The following is a 23,176-nucleotide window of genomic DNA, read 5'->3' on the forward strand; positions in this document are numbered from 1 at the left end:
CACAGATCTCATCCTCAGGATGAGAAGCTTGAAACTATGGTTTTGGTTCTTCTTACAGAGATAAGAGGAAACTGTATAATAAAAACAGATCTGAATCTGAGCTTAAGTTCACAGATGTGTAGAGTCCATGGTTTTGTTTCAGATCCATCACTAGCTAAAATCTAAGTGTCTTGATAAACTTGAGGTTTCTCCTCAAGGCTATTTTTGTCTGTGTCTACTAGATGCTGTCTCTCTGTAACACACCACAGACCCCAAGGGGCTATGCTGAAGCATTTATTCACCGCCACTTTCAGAGGAAGCTGAAACGAAGATGAGAATATGGTGATTTAACTTTGGAGAGTAAATCATAATTACTTTGAAGTGTTTATGGCAACAACAAAAATGACTTGCATTACTTGTCATTGCTAGTCAATTGAAATATGTGTATTTATGATAAGAAATTATTGTTATTTAAAGAAAAGTGCTGAAGTACTGGTTAAATTTGCCATTTCCTTTCTTTTACTGTTGTACTTATTTTTATACACACAAATATACAAATACAAGTATACACATGCAATACAACTTCAAACATAGCTTTGGACCATGACTACCACTAATAATTTCAGAAAGCCTACAACACTGCCTTTGCTTTTTCCTCTTCTTTTTTCCTAACAACCCACATAAAACAAGAACTGCTGTACAGTCTTTCAGCTGCAAACAGAAGGCAACACAACCAAGGAAAGGACACAATATAAACGAAGGCTTATGTGACCTACACTTGCCAGGCATAACTTAAATCACTCTCATTTTTTGTGTAAGGACTTAAGGAAGCTTCAACTGAACAGCATAACAATATACTAAAACAGGCCTGTTGGTCTGTAGCCAGAAACAATACCAACCCCATCAAGCTACAAATAACTCCCAATAAAGGACTTCTGAAGTTCTTCCCCAGATACTCAACCTGATCCAATTAAGATAATTTCAAATGGACAATGCTCTCTGCCATCTGCTGTCCTGCTTAAAGTGACAATTCCCACTTCACTTGCAGGCATGACCTTTCTCCTTCCCCTGTATAACGTGTAATACATAACTTCTGTATGCAGTATCTTCTAACACGTGAGAAGACACTGGAACATTTTCAGTGAGTATTAGACACTGCAATTGGTTTCCACCTGATGCATGACTTCCTGCATTAATATGCAACTTCCCAACCTGATTTAGCTCAACTACATGATCTTTCCCTTCACAACGAACACAGCCTCAAGCATAGAAACAGGAACTCTTGAACAAGCCCAGCACCAAAAAACTCATTACAGATGATTTAAGAGCTTCCATTTTGCACACCAAGAAGCTCCAGAGGAGAGTTTCACGTTTCCTTCTTGTTGCTACTTTTCTCTAGCCTTCACACTATCTATTCTTGGACATTCTGCAAACAGAACCAACAGCAGCATAGCAGCATCTCAGCAGCGGCAAACAGACTTTCCAGAAAACCTTGTAGTATTTCAACCTTTTTTCCTCACACCAAATGTAATAATCAACCAGCCTCTCCTATCTTCCTGGTTAAAATATGAGAACTCTGATCGCAAAAATGACATATCTCAAAATCCATTCAAGAGTGCCCTCTGCAAGCTGTACAACAGTGAACAGCAACCAGGTTTGGACTGTCTGCTGTCGCACACCACGCACTTGTATATTCACCTCAATGAAGACGCTGTGGACCAATTAGGAACAATCTGTTATTCCATTCAGTATTACTCATTTGGGGATTTGATTTTTGTTTTCCTCTGAGGTTTTCGGAAGCCTTAATGGGGCAAAGCTTAAATTAAATTGGGAACATAAGCATCCCAAAGACAACTATTAAGTAGAACATATTTAATGCTGATTGAATATGATTACGTGGGCTGCTTGTAACCACAGCTGCTTCACTAACATCACTTACACACAAAATACTTTACATGTTCGTTACTTGCAGTGTTAAAATACGAAGCAAAGCAGAATACAACAAAATGATTCTACACAAATACTTAGCTGTGAACAAGTGCAACAAATGAGGTTCAGCAAGTACACGGTCTTGCACCTGAGTCATGGCAACCTCCACTATCAGTACAAGATGGGGGACAAAAGGACAGAGCACAGCCCTGCTGGAAAGCACCACAGGGCGCTAGTGGATGGCAGGCTGGACATCAGCAAGCTCTGTGCCCTCAGCCCCAAAGGTCAATTGAGTCCTAGGCTGCATCAAAAGAAGGGCAGCCAACAGGGAGAGAGAGGTGATTCTTCCTTCTACTGTGAGACCTCAGCTGGAGCACTGCATCCACATGTGAAGTCCTCAGCACAGGAGAGACATGGAGCTGTTGGAGCACACCCAGAGGGCCGCAGAAATGTTCCATGGAATGGAACACCTGAAAAACCACTGAGGGAACCACGGCATTTACCTGAGGCGCGGAGCCACGCCAGCACCCACACGTGGCTGCAGGGGACAGCGGGACACCACAAGATGGCGGCCCCTGCACGTGGCTTGCCTCTTCCCGCCGGGACCGCTGGGCGGCGCTGTGGAGCGAGGCAGCCGCCGGAGCAGAGCGGGCCGGGCGCGGGATGGAGGTCGGGGCGGGGATGGCTTTGCAGTGAGCCGGTTTATCAGCAACGCGTTTCCCGTGCAGCCACCACAAAGCCCCTCGGTGCCGGGCTGCTGGCTGGCGGAGAGGTTGAGCAGCACAGCCCCGAGCTGAACGCCCCCCGGGGCTCTGAAGGACGGCGCACGGAGGGAACCGCAGCGATGGCCGCGGTTGCTGCTCAGCGCATCGGCTTGGAAAGAACTGCGTAACTTTGAGGGAGCAGAGCTGTGAAAAGATGGGAATCACCATTTCAGCCCAGTGCTGGAGCAGTGCAGAGCGTACTTACATTCAGAGCAATGTGTCCCTAGGTTGCTGGCAGCTAAGGCTAAGAAGTTTTTAACCAGGGTTTTTGTAGAAGCACGGTGTTGGAGCACTGATCTCATGGTGCCCCAACGCACGTTTTGGACCAGTTCCCTGCTACTCCTTGTGCCCGGCAGAATCAGGATTAGCAACTTACAAGCAAAAGTTCCTATAAAATAAACAATTCTAACGGGACAATTAGGATTTTCCATAATATTTCACTTTAGTGAATGTTAATAATACTGAATTTGTAACTTAAGCCTGCGATCCATTACTTGGTGCAAGCAGAGCATCCCCTTTGCTTGAGAACAAATGTTAATAATTAACCTTAAACCACCAGATTCTGAAATCTTTCACATTGCTTACATCAGTTTAGGTATTCTATAAGTGTCCCCACATATATCATTTTATATTAGATGCCATGCCTTCTTTTAAAACATGGGCAGTGCCAACACTAAGAAATGCCTGTTAAATCACTGTTCCTGTCTAAAGCTTTAGCAAAGTATATAAATAACATCAGAAATACTCATGATTCACACCATGCATAACTCTAACTTTTCAGCTGCATACTTCAGTTATATAGCTATTCATATTAATCATTCCTGTGCAGTGTTTATCAAGACTGCATTTCTTATGGGATTCTTTTTAGTACACCCCAATTTTCAGGAAATTGCACATGCCTATAGAAGTCCATTCATTGCTGTTTGGGAGCAGTTACCCTAACTATATGAATACCCAGTTTATCAGCTGGGAGAAATACAACTGTTAAACTGGATGAAAGTAGGCAGTGATGCACTGAATTCTTATCTCTGTAACAGCATGGAGCTACAAACACATAAGCAATAGGTGCTGCTTTTGCTCCAGTATTACATTTGTGAGGCACAGCAAGCTATGCTTCACCAGAGCACTCGCTGCAGATGAAGGGTGTGCTGAGTTAATTTACAGCAAGCTAGCCACTGAGCACTCACTGCAGTATAACTCATGTTAATTTCCCCTGACAGGTAACTAATGTTCCAAGCTATTCCTAGTAGAATTGAGCACCAGTACAATGATCTTCACAGTCAGAGTTTAACACTAGAGCAAGAGCTAGCCCTGCTCTTTCGTACGTACATTATGCTGTTCAGCAGGCTTTCCTTCTGAAGGAAAAGATGTCAGCATTTGATCTCCCAGCAAGAGAAAATGAACTCATGTACAGTACACAACACTTGGGCTTTCATTTGTTAAATGCACCAATTCTTGGAAATATGACTGCGTACTCACAATGTTATGCATCTCTTCAGTTCTTATTTTATTGCTATTTAGTGAAAGATCTGGAATCACAGAATCTGGTAAAACAATAAAAGAAAGCTTCAGTGCTTTTACACTCAGGTATTAGCCTCTCAACCTAATCTTTAAGACAATTCTCCATTTATAGGTTCCAGGCAACACCAAATCTTACTTAAGATCTTTTGCCCTCACAAAAGGAAGGGTTAAAGATTCAAAGTTCCCACTCTGGGAACTCCACTATGAAGTCCTCTTCAAGAGTATCCTTATACCACCATTTCCAACCACCAGAGCATTTAATTTACATAACATATCATTTATTTATCCTAAGAAAGTAGAGAGCACATCAAAATATACAGCAGTTTTTCTCAGTTTTTCTTGGAACTCTCACCTTCTACATGGATACCTTTGCAGTCAAGCTTTACCAACAGAACTGGGTCCATCCAGGTATTGAAAAACAAGTCAAATACTTCTAACTAATCTTTCAAAATACAGCTTTGTTCCAAAACAGATGCAAGAACTAAATGTAAGACTGTTACAGGAACTAGTGTTGATACACAAACTGTTGAATTCATTGACAGTAGACACTCTTTCCTCAAAATGCTTCAAGAGATTTATTATATTTAGCTCAATAAAATTTACTTTAAGTAGTCTTTTTGCCGAGAAAAATAAAAAGTCATTTAAAAAAAAAAAAAAAGAGGAATGCAAGAGTCATTCAACAAAGCAGCTCCATTGCTGCATAAACCAACACAGCATCGTCATATGAAATTCTTGGCATTCAGAAATACGTTCAGAACTATCTGCAGTTAGATAGCAAATGAACAACACGCGTAGCTAATGAGGCAGCTTGATTAGCACACTGCTCATTGATTTGAGCAACTGAAAAGCAAGATGAATTTTCTAACCTGAGTTTTTCTTCAACAGCAGTAATCATGACTTGACGTCCCGTTTGTACTAGCCTTTGTAGATGAACAACTTAGCTTGTATTTTTGGCAGCGCTCAGCAGACCCTGACTGTACTCAGTATAAATCAAGGCAGTGCTTTAGAATCCCTGAAAAAGTTCCATTCTGAGTTTCTAAAGCAATTTGCATCACGTATGATAAACAAGTTAAGTTATGGCAGTCTATTCTGTACTTGCAGTTAGCAGGAAGAATTCTTTATGTTCTAAATGGAAAATGGTCATTTTGTCATTTTGGCTTCAGCAAAAATACTAGAACTCCACTAATTGCTTGATAGGCCATCTTCAATTTCAAGCCATATTAGTTTGAATTTCATTTCTAGTAATCCATTTAAACAGTGTCTTCATTCACTCTTCATAGTGTTGTGATAAATCATTCAGCATTTTGCAAGGAAAAAAGATGAAATAGAAACTACTAATTGTGAAGGAATAAATGCAACTCAACACAGGATTGGGAATGCTGCAGTTCTGAATGCATAATACACCACACACATTGATATTTGATACATCATTACTTAATAGTCATAACAAAATTATGACAGAATGAGGAGTTGTCACAACAGGTGTCTTTTTGAGACCGAAAATTAACTTGAGCAATCATTTTATTTTTCCCACATTCAGTTTACCTTTCTGTAAAAATAAAACATAATTAGTATGTTTTAGGTACATTTATTTTTCCACCGTTTCACAAACCACAGGTTGAACATTGGCAACTTGAAAGAGATAGTCTATCAACTTTCAAGTGAGTGTCCCTATTGAGACGCAATTGTCCATGTACGGTATAGCTCACTTCTCAAAGTTTGTGTGAGCATTAATTATTTTCCGACGCAACTCCTTGTTCCTGGCCCTTTTTTCTTCATACTGGAAGACAGAGGAGGGAAATTATTAGATCAGCTATTCCCAAACAGATAAGTCAAATTTTAAACATACAGAGCCTTTATTACTCAGGATCAGAAACAATATCTTTGACCAACATTAGATATGTAGTTCCTCATATCTACATACCTATTCATTTCTACTTAGAAACTTGTGTTTTAATAAAATAAATGTTAATTTCGAAGTTAGAGGTTATTAAGCTAAAGAGTATTAGAACATTCTAATAAAAAAAAAAAAAGATTCCATTAATCTTGTGGAGGAAGTTAATTGCATATCCATCTTAAGTTTGACAGCTACACTTCACACAAACTAGAAAAAAAGTTGCATTAATGCTATTCTAAAGCACTGATCAGGCTCTTTTCCTTTTAAAAGATACAGACTAACATGTGTGCCTGCGTTCTGAAATATGAATTTGTCATCACAGACTTAGTCTATTTTTGATCCTGGTCATTAATTATATGGCACAGATAAAGCAGTATACCAAGATGAAAGCAACAAAGGCAAATATGGGTTGAGTTAGGGTAATTTTTTGCACAGTTTAAAAAAATAGAAGAAATGGGACTCCATCATGAACAACATCAAGAAAGCATTCATGTGTGTATCTCAAATGTGAAGCCCATCGTTGAAATATGCTCCTACATCAGCAAAAGTCTGAAGATTGAAGAATCTTTCTTTCATTAGAAAAAAAAAAAATGAAACCTTCTTAATGGCTAAAAAGAAATTAAAAAAAACAGATTTGATACATATGTCATGAGATGAAAATAACTCTTGATGTTAACCTTAGAGCATATATTTGTTAATTTTTTTTTTTAATAATTAATATGAAAGACTAAGGAAACCACAAATGCATAATTCCCTATGTAATGTAATAAGACTACTAAGCAGATGGATTTTGGAAAGAGCTTCCAGTTTTTCATTCATCATACTGACTGTTTTACAACTGAAAGAAAGGCATGAAACATCACTTAACATTAACGGAATGCTTAATTTTTTTTCCCCATGCCACAATGCTAATATTTGTTTTTTTCACTAATTTTCCTATGATATTATGTAGAACACAACAATGGACTTTTAGCAATTTCATCTGTGCCTATTTTGTATCTATTCTACACCTGTGAACAGCTTTTCACAGGGCTTTTGAACAGGGACTTCATAGTAATAGAATAGCAGTGTAGCCAGATTTTCAGTTGGTGAGGAAACATAGCCTTCAAGAAGTCATTATAATGTAATAGCTTTAATGGAAGAAAAAAAAAATAAGGTTATATGAAACTTGTTTTCCAAATGCGTGCTACAGTTTGGAGAGGAATGGTATTTGACACAAGTAGATGAAATTAATTCCCACAGAGTAATAGAAGGAAGATGGGTAAAGAGGGACCCAAATTGTTCTGATTAGAAGCAGCCTTTGAAGTGACAGTTCTTATTTGCAGTATTAAATGCAGGTTAAAATGTGTATTTTGTTAGTATATCCAAATATAGTCTATGTTATTTGTTAAAGCCAGATACCCATTCAAACATTATTGTAATGATATATCTAAGCCTTCCATCTCATTTAAGAGATTCAAAAAGTAACTATTATTTAACAAAGTTTTGTGCAAGAAGTAATCATTCAGAATTGTACTCTGCAATTATTTCTAGACTTTCAATCTGACAAGAAAAAACACTGTAAAATGTCAGCACATACATTTACATCTCCACAGGAAAATATTGCCTTTAACAGCATCCTCTGTGATTCCAGTTATTAACTTCAGAGCCAAATCGTGCCAAAAGTAGAAGTGATGGCAGAGATGCATGTTCCTAGCTCAGATTGGTCTCAGCACCATTTCAGGCTTCATTTATACAATCCTCCTGATAAATTTATCCCCCAAAAAACCATATAAATATAAACCATATAAAAACCAAAGTGCCCAACTCAGAATGGACTTACATATCAAAGCCTGTTTACTGATTTGTACTAATTAGTAAAAGAACAACATTTTCTATCGTATGGACTTTTTTCTTTTATTAGTTATTTAATAAGTTAAGTTTATTTCTCACCTCTTTCTTTAAGCACTTCCGCATCTCACGATCGATATCATTGCAATGGCCAAAAAGCCTCAGAACATTGTGCTAGTAAGTTGGGGAAAGGAAAAAAAAAAACAATTCAAGAAATTCTTCCTCCAAACCTCTACATTTCTTAAAAGACACTTGCATTTTGCAATATATCCTAGCTGGTTTTTCCACTTCTTTTGTGGAAAATGATGCTTTAACTTTTTTTTTTTTTTTTTACTGTGTAGCTAGGAGCTAGAGCTACTTCTCATTTGAATAACCTCAATCTTGGCAGGACAAGAAGAAATGGTTTTAAGTTGAGGGAGGGAAGTTTTAGGTTGGATGTCAAGGGGAAGCTCTTTACTATGAGAATGGTGAGGCTGCCCAGAGAGGTTGTGGATGCCCTGTCCTTAGAGGTGTTCAAGGCCAGATTGGACAGGGCCCTGGGCAGCTTGGTGGCCCTGCATGTGGCAGGAGGGTTGGAGAGTCATGATCCTTGAGGTCCCTTCCAACCCTGGCCATTCTGTGATCTTGCAGAAAGCTTAAAGGTACTCACCGTATTGTAAAATCAGACTGAAATACAATACCTACACTGAAGTCATCAAGTCTAGATGTAGAACATACACTTTGTTGATCGAGAACTCAGTTATATAAATTTCACCTAGCACTAGCTTCACTAACACACAAATCTTTGTGTTCTGAACTCATTTGCAATTTAGAAAGATGTGGGAAGATCTACAGGCAAAGGACTTCATTATTCCAGCTGTGCAAAAAATGTGAGATGCTATGGATCCAGAAGATGCATCCACTGGACATAAGTGACTGAAATGTTAGAACTAGCATGGGGAGGGGGCAAGGAGTAAAGTTTCTCCAAACCTCAAGAATGTATTCGCCATCTTTGTGACACAGCTCAACTGTAGACTAGATGCATAAGTGTTACCCAGTTTTCATCAGGGAAACCAATGCATATTTCTGTGGCTGATGAGCAGCTAGACAGATTCAGAGACATGCTGAGCACTATTAAGAGTTCAAGTAGTGGGCAAGGTAGATGTCAGCTAGCAGAACACAGCTGAACTTAGGAGTGCGTTAATAAATGTCTGTCATAGTCTTTAACTATGGCAGTGCTATAATTAACTTGTTTATATCTGTTTGCTTTATAAAGGGCATCAGATGACACTGAAGCAGTTGCATGGGATAAAGGATTGCTTTACTGAAAGCTGAATCCGCTTTTAAAACATTTTCATTTTAGCTATACAGATTTAACTTTTTATTCTATTCTTACACTAGCATGCCCGATTTCAAAGTGAGTACTCTACATTCCAAGCTAACTCTACTCTTACTAACACAGTGAGTTGAATCCACATTTATTTAGCCAGACTCCTAAACTGTCAACTGTTTATAGCTCAGATTGAGGAAAAAGGAATCTGTTTTCCAAAAATAGTTATTATTCCCATTACAGCAATACGACTGTGAGACAATGTGCATTTCTTTCAGCAGCTGTCTATAAAAATAAGGCACGTATTTGGCCCAAGAGCAGAGTTGTTAAAAAAATTAAATTTTTTTTTTAAATGACATCAAATAAGAATTAACCACTAGATACTCTCTCCAGATATAAGACTTAAAGTAACCAGTGGGTTCTTGATCAGAAATAGACTGAATTTTGTGAAAACACAAATACAGGACACAGAATTCAAGATAAGGTTTTTTTGTCCTCAGTATTAATTTAAATTACATGTGAAGAATCTTAGGCCCCTTTGGTATTTTTACAAAACAGCAGATAGTCACTAATAACTATAATTAAGATCACAAATTCTTCAGATTTCAGTAATTTCTATTTCAGTACATCTACCTTCCATTTTAAACTAAAAATATTGATCCTTTTAAACGAGCGTGAAAGTAGTTTTCACTCTGCTCTGAGGAGCACAAATATGCACTCATAGGTAAGCTTAAGACTGACAAAATTAGTTCATCTTCACATAAAAGGACCAACTCCAAACCAAAATGAGAAAATATAACCCTGTGCATGAATGTATTACTGCTGCTCCCAGAATCTTTGTAAGTCAAATAGGCAGCAGATTACTTTGAATCGCTGCTATGGAAATCAAGTACAGCATGCAGTTTTAGTTCTCTACTAAACTCAAGGTAGAGAAATAAGTTACAGCTCAGCTTGGTGATGTTCTGTTCTACACAGGAACTGCGCGTCTTAGGTTTAAGGTACCTACACAGAGCAGAGGAACAGAGAGACAACTGTATGAAAAACACCATGAATGCCACTGACCAATTCTAGTTTGCTTACATTTCAAAACATTGTAGTACAAACTAACAGATGAGAATGTACTGAACAAGCCTAGTACAGATACTTGTTAATACTAAAATTCAAACTCTGCTTCCTACATTGTTATTTTAAATTTATAAGAAATCAGGTACTAGACAAGCTTTTTAAACATTAGTTTAGCTACTTTAAAACCAGACCTTCAAAAAAGTGTTATGTCTCTTTCACACTAAGTATCTTCACTCATATTTCACATATTGTCAGCCTTGTTTTTCTTTCTCTAACCACTTTGGAAAAGAAAAATTCAGAATTCTTAAGAAATATGTTTTGTCTTCAAATTTATGGATAATTGTGTTATCAAAAATTATAAACCACATCTGAACACGGAGGTGAAAATACTGCAGATTGCACGAGATGGTATAAACCACTGAATTCTATTAAACATTCAAATATACTTTTGTCCCCAAGCAAACTAGAAAATTAAGCTTGTGTACTAATACAGATGTATGTCTGTTCAGAACATCTATTTACATTAACTGAGAGAACTGGAAGAATAATTAACAGTAATGCACCAATGCTGCAGATAACTTAGATTTCAGGGGCTGACTCATTTATGTCCAGAAGTTTACTATAGAACAAATTAAAAAACAACTTCTGAATGAGTGAGATGAGGTTTCTATAGCACAGCAATGAAGAGCATTGAGCTCCCTGAAGACAATTAGGTATTTTACATCCCTTTGTACATGCCTACTAAGAATATTCAGATGTTAATTCACATTTAGCTCTCCAAGCATGGAGTGTAAGGCACACCAGCATACCTGCATTATAGATATATACATACAGTGCATCTGGACTGCAGGCAGTTGGTATGCAGCAATCTGTGAACATTCTGTGAGCAACAAACACGCAGGCTAAAACATGCAAAAATTATTTCCATTTGCAACGTAGCCCACCATTGGAAAGCTCTAACACAAGAAATTTTAAGGTATATTTTATTTCCTACTGAAATCACCGGCAAAGTTTTACATGCAGTTGTCAGATACCTTTGCCAGTGTAAACATACTAGCTCTGTTTCATGGCTGCTCTGCCTACTGGAGATTTTTCCATGATTGTATGATAATCTCACCAATTTTCTGACACTCATTTCCCCAGCCCACCCACTCTTTTCTCTGCTCAGAACTCCTTACCTCCTTGTGACACTTCTTGAGCAGACTGATAATGAGGTTACATTCTTCAGTGTGCAGGTGAGGAGACAGGTCTGGATGCATCTTACGTAGTGATGATTTCAGCAGTAAAAGAATCTGAGAAAATTTCCACCTGCCAACATTAAAATATGAGTGTATAAATAAAAGTTCAAGTTGATCACTTAAGAAATTATCATATAGTATTAGTGTTATAGTAATAGCATTTTGAATCAAAATGCAATATAATAGGTATAATTTATATTACACACTTAAGGAAGAGACACATACTGGTTCAATTACCTTATCTGTAGAGCTCAAATATTAACTATGAGTTTAAATTATTTGTGATTATGGACATGAAGGATGCTTTTGAGATTTTCTTTTTAAGGGACAATAGGAGAATTAACCTTTCTTGAACTGCAGATTATTTTTTCATCCTTCTATTTCAGTTTTCTTCATCCTAGCGCATGCATTATATATCATAGCACATACAGAATCGTTTGGGTTAGAAGGGACCTTTAAGATCATCTAGTTCCAATCCATATCCAATCCATATAGGATAGCTATTATATATATGTATTTATTCTACTATATGTTTTTTTTTTCCTCTTTCTACTCTCTACAAACAGGTGGGTAGGAACAGGAAGCACCCTGATACTTCATTACAGCACTGAGGACTGGCATCTTTTCACTTGTCTACATGCTTTTTGAAGAATCTCCATCCAAAGATTTGATGATGCTTTAAAAAAAACAGCTGTGTCCTCAAGAGTGCCAAGGAGAGTGGAACAGTAACCACTTAACTACACTTCTTTAATACAACTCAGTATGCTGCTAGCCTTTATTGCCACAAGGGTGCACTGCTAAATCATGTTTAACTGCATGTCAAGCAGGACCCCCAGGTACTCCTCTGTACAGCTCTGTAGGGCACGAGCAAATTTCATTCTAGAAACATATTTTTTTCTATGATGTCTCACTTAAAAAAGAAAACATTCCCAGAAGCCATTTTCAAGATCTTTTTTAAAAAGGATGAAACTGTCATATAACAATGGCTGAAATAATATGACTTCTTTGTTGTAGAAGATTATCGTACCAGAGAGGGAAGAAGTCCAGTTCATACTAGGACAAATGGGATCATCTCGACAAAATTCTCCTTGTATTAACCATACTGCCAACAAGTTAAGTAGATGTCTTTTGCTTGTTTACTTGGTATTTTATCATTGCCCTTCCTCCAAAAGAGAGCAGGTTCCTAGCTGCAGTACATCAAGCAAAAATCAGTACACCTGTGCTCAGTAGCCATCCTTGTTTCAACACTCCACAGCTAAGCCATCTAAATACTGGTTGGCAGTGGTCAGATTTTACAACTGCAAACTTCCAATATTCACTTGCAGCACTGCCAGCTATCACCTACTCTACTATTCCTACAATATTCAAGTAATATATTTGGCCTGAAGAGGTATTTACCCTGTATTTCGTATCACATGTTCTGCTTAACAAGAACTACATTCCCACAAGGAAATAAAATTTTAAAATTCTAAACAAATTCACAAGCTCCTGGAGACCCACGAGGGTGCATTCTGCATGATGTTGCAAACACATCCAGTCATTTCTTTCAAGAACCTCCCCCATATTTGCTGGAAGTACAGCATTACATTGCATGTTCTCTTCACATAGAAGTTGGAAACCACACTAGAGTCAGCATTCCCTTGAGAGAGTGACCACCTCTATGACCACTTGAATTAATTTTCATAAAACAAGAACGTTAAAATCTTGCAAGCGCAGTTACCTAAAGTGGTACTCACTTCACATTGGCTACAATGAATTAGGAAACATTAAAAAAGAAAATGTTTTACTACAAAGTAGCAAAGGGAGGCTCAACTGGAGCCTTTAGATACTTTTGAAGTTCGTGACAGAATAGTGTTATCAGTGCTAAATCCCATATTTGTGTTTAGGAGTGCCAGATGAGTCTGTCATCTACAAATGATCAGAGAAGGTTAAAATAATTTTGCCAGAGGGAATTGATGGGTAGATGAAAGGGTTTCAAAGGGTAACAAAAGTACGTATGAAAAAGGAGAGAATGGGCTATTGGGTTTCCTTGGTTTCTTTTTAGTAACCTAAAATAAAGATTGCAAGCCATCATCTTGCTAGAAGTTAACATGGGCAGAGTTTTATGTAAAGCTCATAAGGACTCTAAGCATGAAGAAAAATACTTATTAAAAAAAAAAGGGAAAAAGCAATACAAATTGCCCTGAGGAAATATGAACAGAACTGCTGGATAAAGAACACCAAGTTAAACATGAAATCAGGGCAGAAGAAATAACAGCAGTACAGTAGAATATCAGGAAAATACTGTAATTATTTTAAGACAAAAATGGACTGTGGAATGCTAAGCCAACATTAATAACTGGCAAATATTTGGAAAGGATGAACTTCTTGCACAAACACCACTGAATTGTGCAAGAGCATTTAGCCCTTTAATGTATTTTATAGGAGATATGCAGTTTGCACAGCTCTCCCTGCCTTGTTAAAGATTACATCATACATATAGCTAAGTGATTTAGTTGAAATGCTGTAAGAACAAACTGCAAGTTTCTATTAGCCTTTGAAGACTGAAGACATGGAGAAAGACTGTCATTCTTTCCAAGTACCTTTTAAATACAAGTTTGAACAGCTATCTCTAGCCTAAAAAGCTACTTACACACTTGTTCAGTATATGAAATACCAAATATTAATGTGCAAAAGGAAACTATCAGCACTACAGAATTCACAAGATAACCACAGGTACTGAGCCAGTAGTCAGAAACCAAAAGGCTGCCCAAAAAGAGCAGGGTAAGCTCTTCATCCACACGCCTGTTAGAACAACTGCTTTTTTCTCTTCCACCTGCCAGCTTCTCCTCCTGACCTCCTTGTGGCAGGTGAGAACATGGAGAACAAAGGGGTTTCATACATCCCCACTTCTTTCCCAAATGAAGCATAGGATCAGCACACCAGGAATATAGGTAAGTTTCTTTCTTCTTTTCACAGAATCTCCCACGAATAAGAACCAATCAGTTCCCTGACACAGATGGAGAAATAAGCTTGATTGATTTTTCAGGCTCCCCAATTAGCTTAACGCTTAATATTTCCATGTGGGGGAGAAAACTGTGAAATAAACATTTAAACCGAACAACAGCTTTCCTCAATGACTTTTTCCGTATTTCAGTAGAACTCATTGCAAGGCTTTTTTAAACCAAATTGCTCAAATATTGTCCATTTCAAAAGTTGCTCATATAAAAGGCATTTCAGCACATTCAGCACACCTGACCCCAACCAGCTCAGCTCTCCCACGTAAAGAACCCCACACTTCTTCGCAAAACATATCAAAAAGCCCTTATAGAAAGAGACCAAGCAGAGAGCCACAGATCCATTTCCTTTCCAGATTAACTGCAGCGCTACCGTTGTAGTGCAGCTCCAGCTGTATAAGGGTTCCCTTCTCGCAAGAGCAGCTTTTATTCACAGCTTACTTCTGTTCAGAAAGGACGGACCCATCCAGCCGGGGCCGAGCACAGCAGCCCCGAACCAGAGCACGGGGACACCGGAAGTGCACGGGCATAGCCGGCCGGAAGTCTCCTCAGCTGGAAGGGGCGGGAAAGAGGTGCGGAGCCTCCTGTGATTGGACCTCTCTTGCACCGGGCGGCGTCTGATTGGGTGCTTCGAAAGGCGGGAGGCGGTTGGCGCGGCGCGTTGCCGGGTTGGTGTTGCGCTGGCAGTGGTGGCACCGCCTGAGGTGCGGCGGTGAGTGGAGCTCTGTGCTGTGGACGCGGGGATGTGGGCGCGATAATTTTCTGGTGTGCGGAACGAGGGCTAGGGGGTGTTAGGTTGGCCTTATTTCTTGAGGAACGCTCGGCGCTGTTGCTCTCAGCCCCTCGGTCTGTCACGGTCTCGGCTGCCTTCAGGAGCTGGGGCTGCAGGAAACACTAAGGTGTCAGCGGTGAAACCTCCGCTAATGCTACGCTAGGGAGTGATGCCGCGGTTCTGCCCGCTGTCCCTAGGGCGGCTTTCAGCACTTTTCTACACCGTATTCAGGGAGCAGTTGGCCTATGTGTTGGTCTGATTTCTTTGATATCTCAACTTTCCAGGTGTCCTCACTATGGATGAGGTCATTGTCGAGTATATCCGAAGAACTGTGCTAAAAATCCCCCGTGATGAAATCATGGCAGTGCTGCAGAAGTGGGGCTTTCTCTCAGAGGCGCAGCTACAAACCATCAACTTCCGTCAGACCAAAGAGAGCATCTCTCACAGCGTCGCCCAGCTCTGCGAGGTAATCCCTTCCTCAGGATCTGCCTCTTGGTGACCCGCTTGTGGGACTTCAGTGCCTTGTGATTGAAGCTGCCTGTCCTGGGATCTCTCATTTGCTGAACGGTGTGTGAGTGCTCAGGACTGGAGCAGCCTCAGCAGTGGGCATAGCGCCGAGCTGTCAGAGTTCAAGAAGCATCTGGACATTGCTCTTGGACATATGGTCTCATTTTTGGGTGGTTCTGTGTGGAGCAAGGAGTTGGACTCGATGATCCTTATGGGTCCTCTTCCAGCTTGGGATATGCAATGATTGTGTTCTATGTGTGATAGCGCCTCACAATGCACTGTCGTTTTTCCTTCCAGGAAAGTTCTGCAAACATAAAGCAAGCAGCCCTCCTAGACATCATCTGTAAGTAAAAATGAACGAAAATAACATCTAAGTGTTTTGTTTTGTTTTTTTTTCTGAGTAACTTGGTAACTCCTTTAATTACATAGCAATCACCATAGTGATGCAGAAATGCACTTAATGTACAAAGATGACATTAATCCTATTGGATCTGACTAATTTTTTTTTCTTTCCAAAACCTCTTCATCAACATGAGCTTGTTTGTTTCTTTAGAATTCTAAATGGCTGTCAACGTCAGTAAGTCACATCCAGAATACAGTTATAAATGTAGAGAGAGGTGTTCATCTCCAGTATACACTGAGCCCTGACATCTTGCTGCAGTGAGAAGTACCATAGGGAAAAACTGCCTGCAAATGCTCCAGATGGAAATTTAGCTCCGATATTAATTCACTATATGATTATTACACTTCTCTGTTTGAATTTAGACTGACAGTTGTTTTAGTTAAAGTGTTTCTTTAAACACTGAACCTCAGAGATATCCTTTGTTATGAAGCTCTTTTGTAATTTAATTAAGCAACTATGTCTTCTAATAAAAACTGTTTTGCTTTTAGGTTTGCTGAATAAGTTATATCACATTGTTGGAAGTAATCTTCTTTAAACAACTCGCTTATAAAAGCAGCGTAAAATGATTTTTTAATTACCTTTTGATAGTATTCAATCGTTATTGAGCAATTGTTGTTTTCCCTAGACAACCACATCTATCCAAACAAAAGAGCATGGAGTGTCTACCGTATGAACAAAACAGGTAAAGTTCCTTTCCTTGCTGCAGTCTCTCTAGTATAACTCTCAACAATTTACTGAGTACGGATTAATCTTTAATTAGTTTTTTGAGTACTTTAGATTAACTCTTCTGGCAATTATTAGAAACTAATAATTTCTAATCGTCTTTTATATATAAATATATGCATAGCAATAATGAGACTCAAATTTAATATCCAACTTTCCTAAAAATGCTATGCAGTGTCAGCTTTTTTCTTCTTAATATTGTTTCAGTGAAAGTAAAACCATCGCTGAACCAGTTCTTGGGGATAGAATTTAATAAATTCTTCATTTTCTTGTTTAACAGGGGAAGAAACAGACTTCTTTGACTTCAGAGATTTCAAAAAAAAATTTAGAAGACAAATTCAATCAGCATTGATAAATGTAAGAATGTCTGAATATGTTGGGTTTGGGTGTCAATAGATTTTCCATACATTTGGCAAGATGGTTTTTTCTTACAATCTGCATCAAAACCAAAGTAGATTTAACTTGGGAATGGTAAGAACTATGTGAAAAATAGAAAAAATAAAAATAAAAATTGAAGTCTATGCCCTTCGGAAGGGGTGAAATGAAAGTCATATTAGAGTCCAGAACCTTCATTTTGTGAAGTTTTCATTTTCCTGTGGAAATTTGATTGATATATAATCCTTACCACACTATGGGATTTGGTACTTATTCAAGCAGTATTGCATTTGTAAACACAGGTTTATGGCATGTTTTAATTTTTCTGGATGTGTGAGTGTGTGTTTAAAGCAAAGCTTTTCTTTTTCTATTCAGGTCACCATCAATTTTAGGGAATATGAGGATAATGCAATCTGGATTAGAATTGCCTGGGGAACACCTTATACAAAACCAAACCAGTACAAAACCAGTTATGTTGTGTACCACTCCCAGACTCCTTATGTCTTCATCTCTGCCTCCACCCTTAGGAGCAACTTACCTCTGCTGTGTCAGGTAGAAGACTAAACTGCATGTACCATGACTCCACCACAGTCTTTTGGATTTTTAATTCTCTTAGCTTTGAAGAGGAAATGTAAAGATGAGTCTCTTAATGCAGTTTTCTAATTTACCCTAGTTTTTTTTTTTCCTCTTAGCCCTTGCTTATTTTTTATTTCAAATTAAAAAGCTGGGGGTTGCAAAACCCAATCTTTGTGACCTTTAGAATGTCACATTGCAAATAAATTCACTTTATTAGGATTTTGCTGATCTCAAATTATTCTAATTCCTCAAGCAAACGTTAGGCAATATCAACTAAATTGTCTCATAGAAGTTGAAGTCCATTAAAACAACACTGTTAACTAACTAGTTCTCTGAAAGAGTGGTCAGGCACTGGAATGGGCTGCCCAGGAAGGTGGTGGAGTCACTGACCCTGGAGGTGTTCAAGGAATGTTTGGACATTGTGATGAGGGACATAGTTTAGTGAGAACTATTGGTGATGGGTGGAGGGTTGAACTGGGTGATCTTGTGGTTTTTTTCCAACCTCGTGATTCTATGATTCTAAATGTATGAGTTCATTAAGCAATTAATTAGCTTTTTCTATAAAATAGCGGTGATCAGTGTTTGTAGTCTCTTATTTTTGCCTGTCTCATAGATAGCCATAGTAGTAGTTTCATGATTTTATTAGTCTGTTTACTTTGTGTTTTTGTTAGGCTCTATGATTATTCAGCAAATCCTGGGAAGGCTGGGAATGTTAACCAAGCTTTAATAATTGTCTGCAACGTGAAAACCCTGCTAGTTAAATAGCAGTTGCTTCTTGTGAAACAAAACACCTCAAAGTCTAGAAATACTATGTCTTTTTTCTATTATACCCATGGTGATTATTAACACTCATACTAAAACAATTTCAATTTTTATTTAAAGGCAATGGTTGTTGCTTCCAATTACCACGACATCCGGGAAATGGAGCTTCGAAGTCATTGTTTAAACTCCCTTAAAGATATTGTGTTTAAGAGGTACAGCCAGGTGAGCCACTTCACAAGTACATCCGAAGATGAATCTTGCTTCTATTTCAGGCCTAGTTCTGACCCCCTAGCAATAGGAAATTCACCTCTTTCAGAGATTATCAAGTTACAATGGTATTGAACCACTGAGTTGGATAGCTTTTGCTTAAGGTAATGTTACAGTGGTGATGTAATTACTTGATATGCCACCTAGTGTCTATTATTATTCCTGGATGTTTAAACTCAGTCTATGCAGCTGACCAATTCACTCCTGGGACTTCTTGGCACTGTTTCTTAGAGTAATAATTGGGGAGGTATTAGAATGGATACTTAACTCTGTTCATCCAGATGATACATCATAGGATGGAGGGTGTTTTCTCAAAATAAAGCTGGACTTTGTAGTCTAGTAGTTATCAAAAGTGTGACCACTCTCTTTCAGAACACAAAGTGAAAAGAAATTTAGAAAACTGTTTTCAGCTAAAGCATCTAAAAGCAGAACTGTTGTGTTTTTTTAATTTTTTCCTCGTTTAGAACTTCCAAACCAACTATCCACTACAGGAAAGGAATGTACTCACAGAAAATGGTACGTGTATTTTTAAATTAAATACAAGTGTGAATGTCCTCACTTGGAAGATTTGTGCTTAAAAATGCATGTCTGTATATTTCTGCCTTATGAAATGAGATTCATAATAAGAAATGCATGTGTTATATTGACATATCCACCAACGGATAATACTGATGTCACTAGGAGATATGAGTACTTCCTCACGATGTTCAATGCACTTGTGAAACTAAAAATAAGTAATGATCAGTGTCTCCTATCATATTAGCTTGTTTTCTCTCTTGGTAAGAACTGAAACTATATGTCATGCAACCAGTTAACTTATCAAACACAGATAGTGATGAATCTTTTTAAAATTATTATTTCCAAATTTTTTCTGGGGCATTCATCTGATCAACAAATGCAATATTTGTACTCGCTGAGAGTTGTCTTTTTTTTTTCCCCCCCCCTTTTTTTTTCCTCTGTATCCTGCAGTGGATTTAAGGATAAATGATGAAAACAGTAGCGAGAAAGAAAGAATACACAGACTGAATCAGGAATGTTTTGGTGATGGCCCCCAACCCAAACTTGACTTCGCACAATATAAGGTAGTGAAAGCAACAAATTTGTTTTGTTTTTCTATAATTTTAATAGAGCTACAGCTACATAAACTTGCAAATAAGAAGACGGCATTGTTTCAAACTTCAGGGAGGATGTTTTAAACGGGATAAGACCAGTTTTAAGAAGCCTGTTTGCATTGAGATTTGGTCAGATACTAGATCTTATTTCAGTCCTTTGCCCTTATGAGCTCAACACATGGACTTAGTTTTGTAACAAAGCTAGAAATAAAACAGCATTGCTTTGAGGCATAAGAAATTAGGATTGCTTGAAGTACATTTGAAGATATGGCACATACAGCATAAGATTTTAATGATACACCAATTTTTTTTCTAATGAGCAGATGTATTGGGAATTCTGTGAGATTGTAATGATTTACTATCTAATTGAACTGGCTGCCTCTTCCACCAGAGAACTGTTTACCACATGGTGGCACCCTCTGATTTTATTAACAAAATAGTCCTCCAACTAGAATCATGATAATATTAAGGAATAAAGAAGTTATTCTTCTCCTAACTTATAGTTTGCCTGTTCAGAACCTAACTGATCATTTCAGAGATAACAGTAGACCCATAAACACATATTGTGCTGGAACTTGTAAAATAAATTTTTATTACCAGGTTGGCTACAAATGACTTTTGTACAATACTCAGTTTGAAGAAGGAATTCAAGTTAAGTCATGCTTGTTTGAAAACATTCTAACATTCAAAACAATAGCCAGTTCCATTTTCAACTTTTATCAGTTAGAACATTTTTAGCTTAAATGCAATTTAGTCATTGAGAGATTATTTTAAATGAAATCATATCCATATTTATATGGGTGTATGCATACATGTATGTCCATGTATGTCAGTGTAGGGGGAGAAGCTGCAGTTCTGGATCGAGGCTGTAATTCTGAAATGAAGTATTTAAATTTAAAGATTTCAGCTATTGTAGCTGAAATTTCTCCATTCCCAATACTAGAAAATGTGTTTTTAAAATTCACCATATACTTATAAGTTGAGTTTTCCAGAATAATTTTCAAAAGGATGTCTACTTAGAAAGAATGTAAAGCCGAGGACAACAACTCGCTATGAAAATTAAATACAGCTATTACAACCAAATTGAAACATTACAACTGTAACTGTTGTCATTGTTCTACAAGCTATTTGGCAAATGGCTGCACAGTTCTTCTAGGTTGTATCATGTCATAGAGAAAAATGCAATTTCTTTTCCAACCTGAATGATTCTATGGTTATAAATATTAATGTGAATAATAAATACATAAAATGCATGCATTGTTTATAATGCCTGATAATTTTATCTTAACAGCTTGAGACAATGTTTAAGAGTGATCCCAAATGGGATGTCTTGGAGAAAAAAGAGCCATTCCGATGTTTAGTCAAGTTTTCTAGTCCACATCTTTTAGAATCACTGAAATCCTTGGCACCAGCAGGTAAGTAGTGCAACTCTGTAAACAGAGAGGAAAAATCCACAGTTAAACATTTTAATCATTTTACATTCTGCTTGTAGATTGCATAGAAGAACCTGCATAGTTGGGAAATATATAGGAATAAATAGAATGAAATTGTTACCTCTAAAATTTAATATGTAAATATGTACCTGTTTATTTTCAATAGTAGGTATTCAAACTCTGTTTTCAATTACGTGACAGTTGTGAAAGGTGAATACTGCCTGAGTTAAGCTGTAGTTACCTGTTTGTCTCTACAGGTTTGGCTGATGCACCACTTTCACCACTACTTACATGCATTCCACAAAAAGCTAGAAATTACTTTAAAATTAGAGAGAAGAAGTCTTTACATCCAGGAAACTTTGTAAGCCCTTAAATAGGAATGTTTTTATATCAAAATATGTGATTCATTTATTACTGGTATTAATCCAATCCATAATCACCTTTAAAACAGATTTTAAAAACAGCCTTATTCTCTGATAAACCCTTTTTTATTTCTGACTTTGGGTTAGCCCTTAAACTAACAAGTCACTGTTAGTGAATTTTAAACAGAAATCATGATTATTTAAAGTTTAAATGTGATTACTACTTCTATCTGTGTTTGCTGTTAGATGCTAAAGCCTGGTACAAATAGGTAAGACACCTATTCTGTCTTAACTGTCATAACTGTAGGTGGCCTTATTTCAGCTGCAGGACAGCAGTGAAACACAACACATGCCCATTCTGAGCACGTGAACAGCCCCATTCAAATAAGTGGAACTACCACTCTGCGTCAGGTCGAGTGTGTTTTTGTCTTTGTAGACGCAGATTACATTCAAAGACCATTGCAGGGTGTAGGGGAGAAGAGACTCTGAGAGACATCAGTAAGAAACTTCCATGCAGCATTACCGGCTATTCAGCTCCAGAGTTCTCACTCACCAACTGTGACAGTCAATAATAAATATTTTAAACTTTTAAAATTCTATCTCCTGATATTAGTATCCTGTGAAATACCAGCTCACAGGAACACAGTGACACTGGCAATGGTTTTCTTTGGAGGTAGTCTATGTTTTAGAATGTCCGTTTCATTCAACACGGGATCTCTGCAGTCTTTGTACATTATCGTTTCTTGAGCTTAGGGACACAAAGATTGCAGAAGCAAGATATCAGCATGCACTCGTGCAAACAGCAGCTTTGCAGTGGACTTCTCTAGGGTTGGTAAATAGTAATTGGTAATTATGTAGATATTTCTATGTAACTGGCTGTATTATTCTTATTTTAAGAGATTAATTTGTGCTGAAGTGTCGAACAAATGTTTGTTTCTTAATTCTGCTACCTGGAAGCATATTGCGTGTGTGCCTTGTGTATGATATGTTGGTAGGCAGTCCTTTGAAAGAGCTTCATGACAAAGTATAACTGTTTGGAGAGGTTGTATGGGAATTATTTTGTTTTCAAACTGTAAATAAATGTGTAAATTAAGACCTCTTATAGAAGTTTGTTTGGCCTGATTTTCTGAAGCGTGACTTAGTGTATAGTTTTATTTTTTCTCTATATACCTTCATAAGAAGTTCATAAGAGGTTCATAAGAAGTTACTTGACGGCTATCTGCTAATGACAGATTTTTTTTTTCAGTCCTTCCACTTGTGACTTCAGTGTCAGTGTTGCCAAGCACTGAGCTTAACGCTGGGGGTCTGAAACAAGCCCAGGTTTGGTGCAGATGCTGCAGTCTGTACACGTGAAGG

The 23,176-nt window shown here is 37.8% G+C and overlaps 2 protein-coding genes across 4 annotated transcripts; one reads left to right on the plus strand and one right to left on the minus strand.

Annotated features, from left to right (window-relative positions):
- Positions 1–5,765: 5,765 nt before the first annotated feature.
- CMC2 (C-X9-C motif containing 2) lies at positions 5,766–15,076 on the minus strand. 2 transcript variants are annotated; one of them, XM_003209841.4, is made up of 4 exons: positions 14,970–15,076; positions 11,473–11,602; positions 8,023–8,094; positions 5,766–5,973 (listed from the first exon to the last, which is right to left on the minus strand). In XM_003209841.4, the coding sequence occupies exons 1-4, from the start codon at positions 15,056–15,058 to the stop codon at positions 5,899–5,901; spliced, it is 366 nt and encodes a 121-aa protein (XP_003209889.2). In that variant the 5' UTR covers positions 15,059–15,076; the 3' UTR covers positions 5,766–5,898. The 2 variants fall into 2 exon arrangements, with proteins under 2 accessions (XP_003209889.2, XP_010716367.1); XM_010718065.3 differs by having other exon boundaries at positions 14,902–15,020.
- Positions 15,077–15,143: 67 nt separating this feature from the next.
- Positions 15,144–22,922, plus strand: CENPN (centromere protein N). 2 transcript variants are annotated; one of them, XM_010718066.3, is made up of 11 exons: positions 15,144–15,232; positions 15,585–15,766; positions 16,105–16,150; positions 16,836–16,892; positions 17,214–17,290; positions 17,684–17,860; positions 18,767–18,868; positions 19,378–19,429; positions 19,883–19,995; positions 21,317–21,440; positions 21,716–22,922. In XM_010718066.3, exons 2-11 carry the CDS (start codon positions 15,596–15,598, stop codon positions 21,829–21,831), a joined length of 1,035 nt encoding a protein of 344 aa, XP_010716368.1. In that variant the 5' UTR covers positions 15,144–15,232; positions 15,585–15,595; the 3' UTR covers positions 21,832–22,922. The 2 variants fall into 2 exon arrangements, with proteins under 2 accessions (XP_010716368.1, XP_003209890.1); XM_003209842.4 differs by having other exon boundaries at positions 15,146–15,240.
- The last annotated feature ends 254 nt before the right edge of the window (positions 22,923–23,176 follow it).

Source organism: Meleagris gallopavo, chromosome 13 (assembly GCF_000146605.3).
Source record: "Meleagris gallopavo isolate NT-WF06-2002-E0010 breed Aviagen turkey brand Nicholas breeding stock chromosome 13, Turkey_5.1, whole genome shotgun sequence".
NCBI classification, from domain to species: domain Eukaryota; kingdom Metazoa; phylum Chordata; class Aves; order Galliformes; family Phasianidae; genus Meleagris; species Meleagris gallopavo.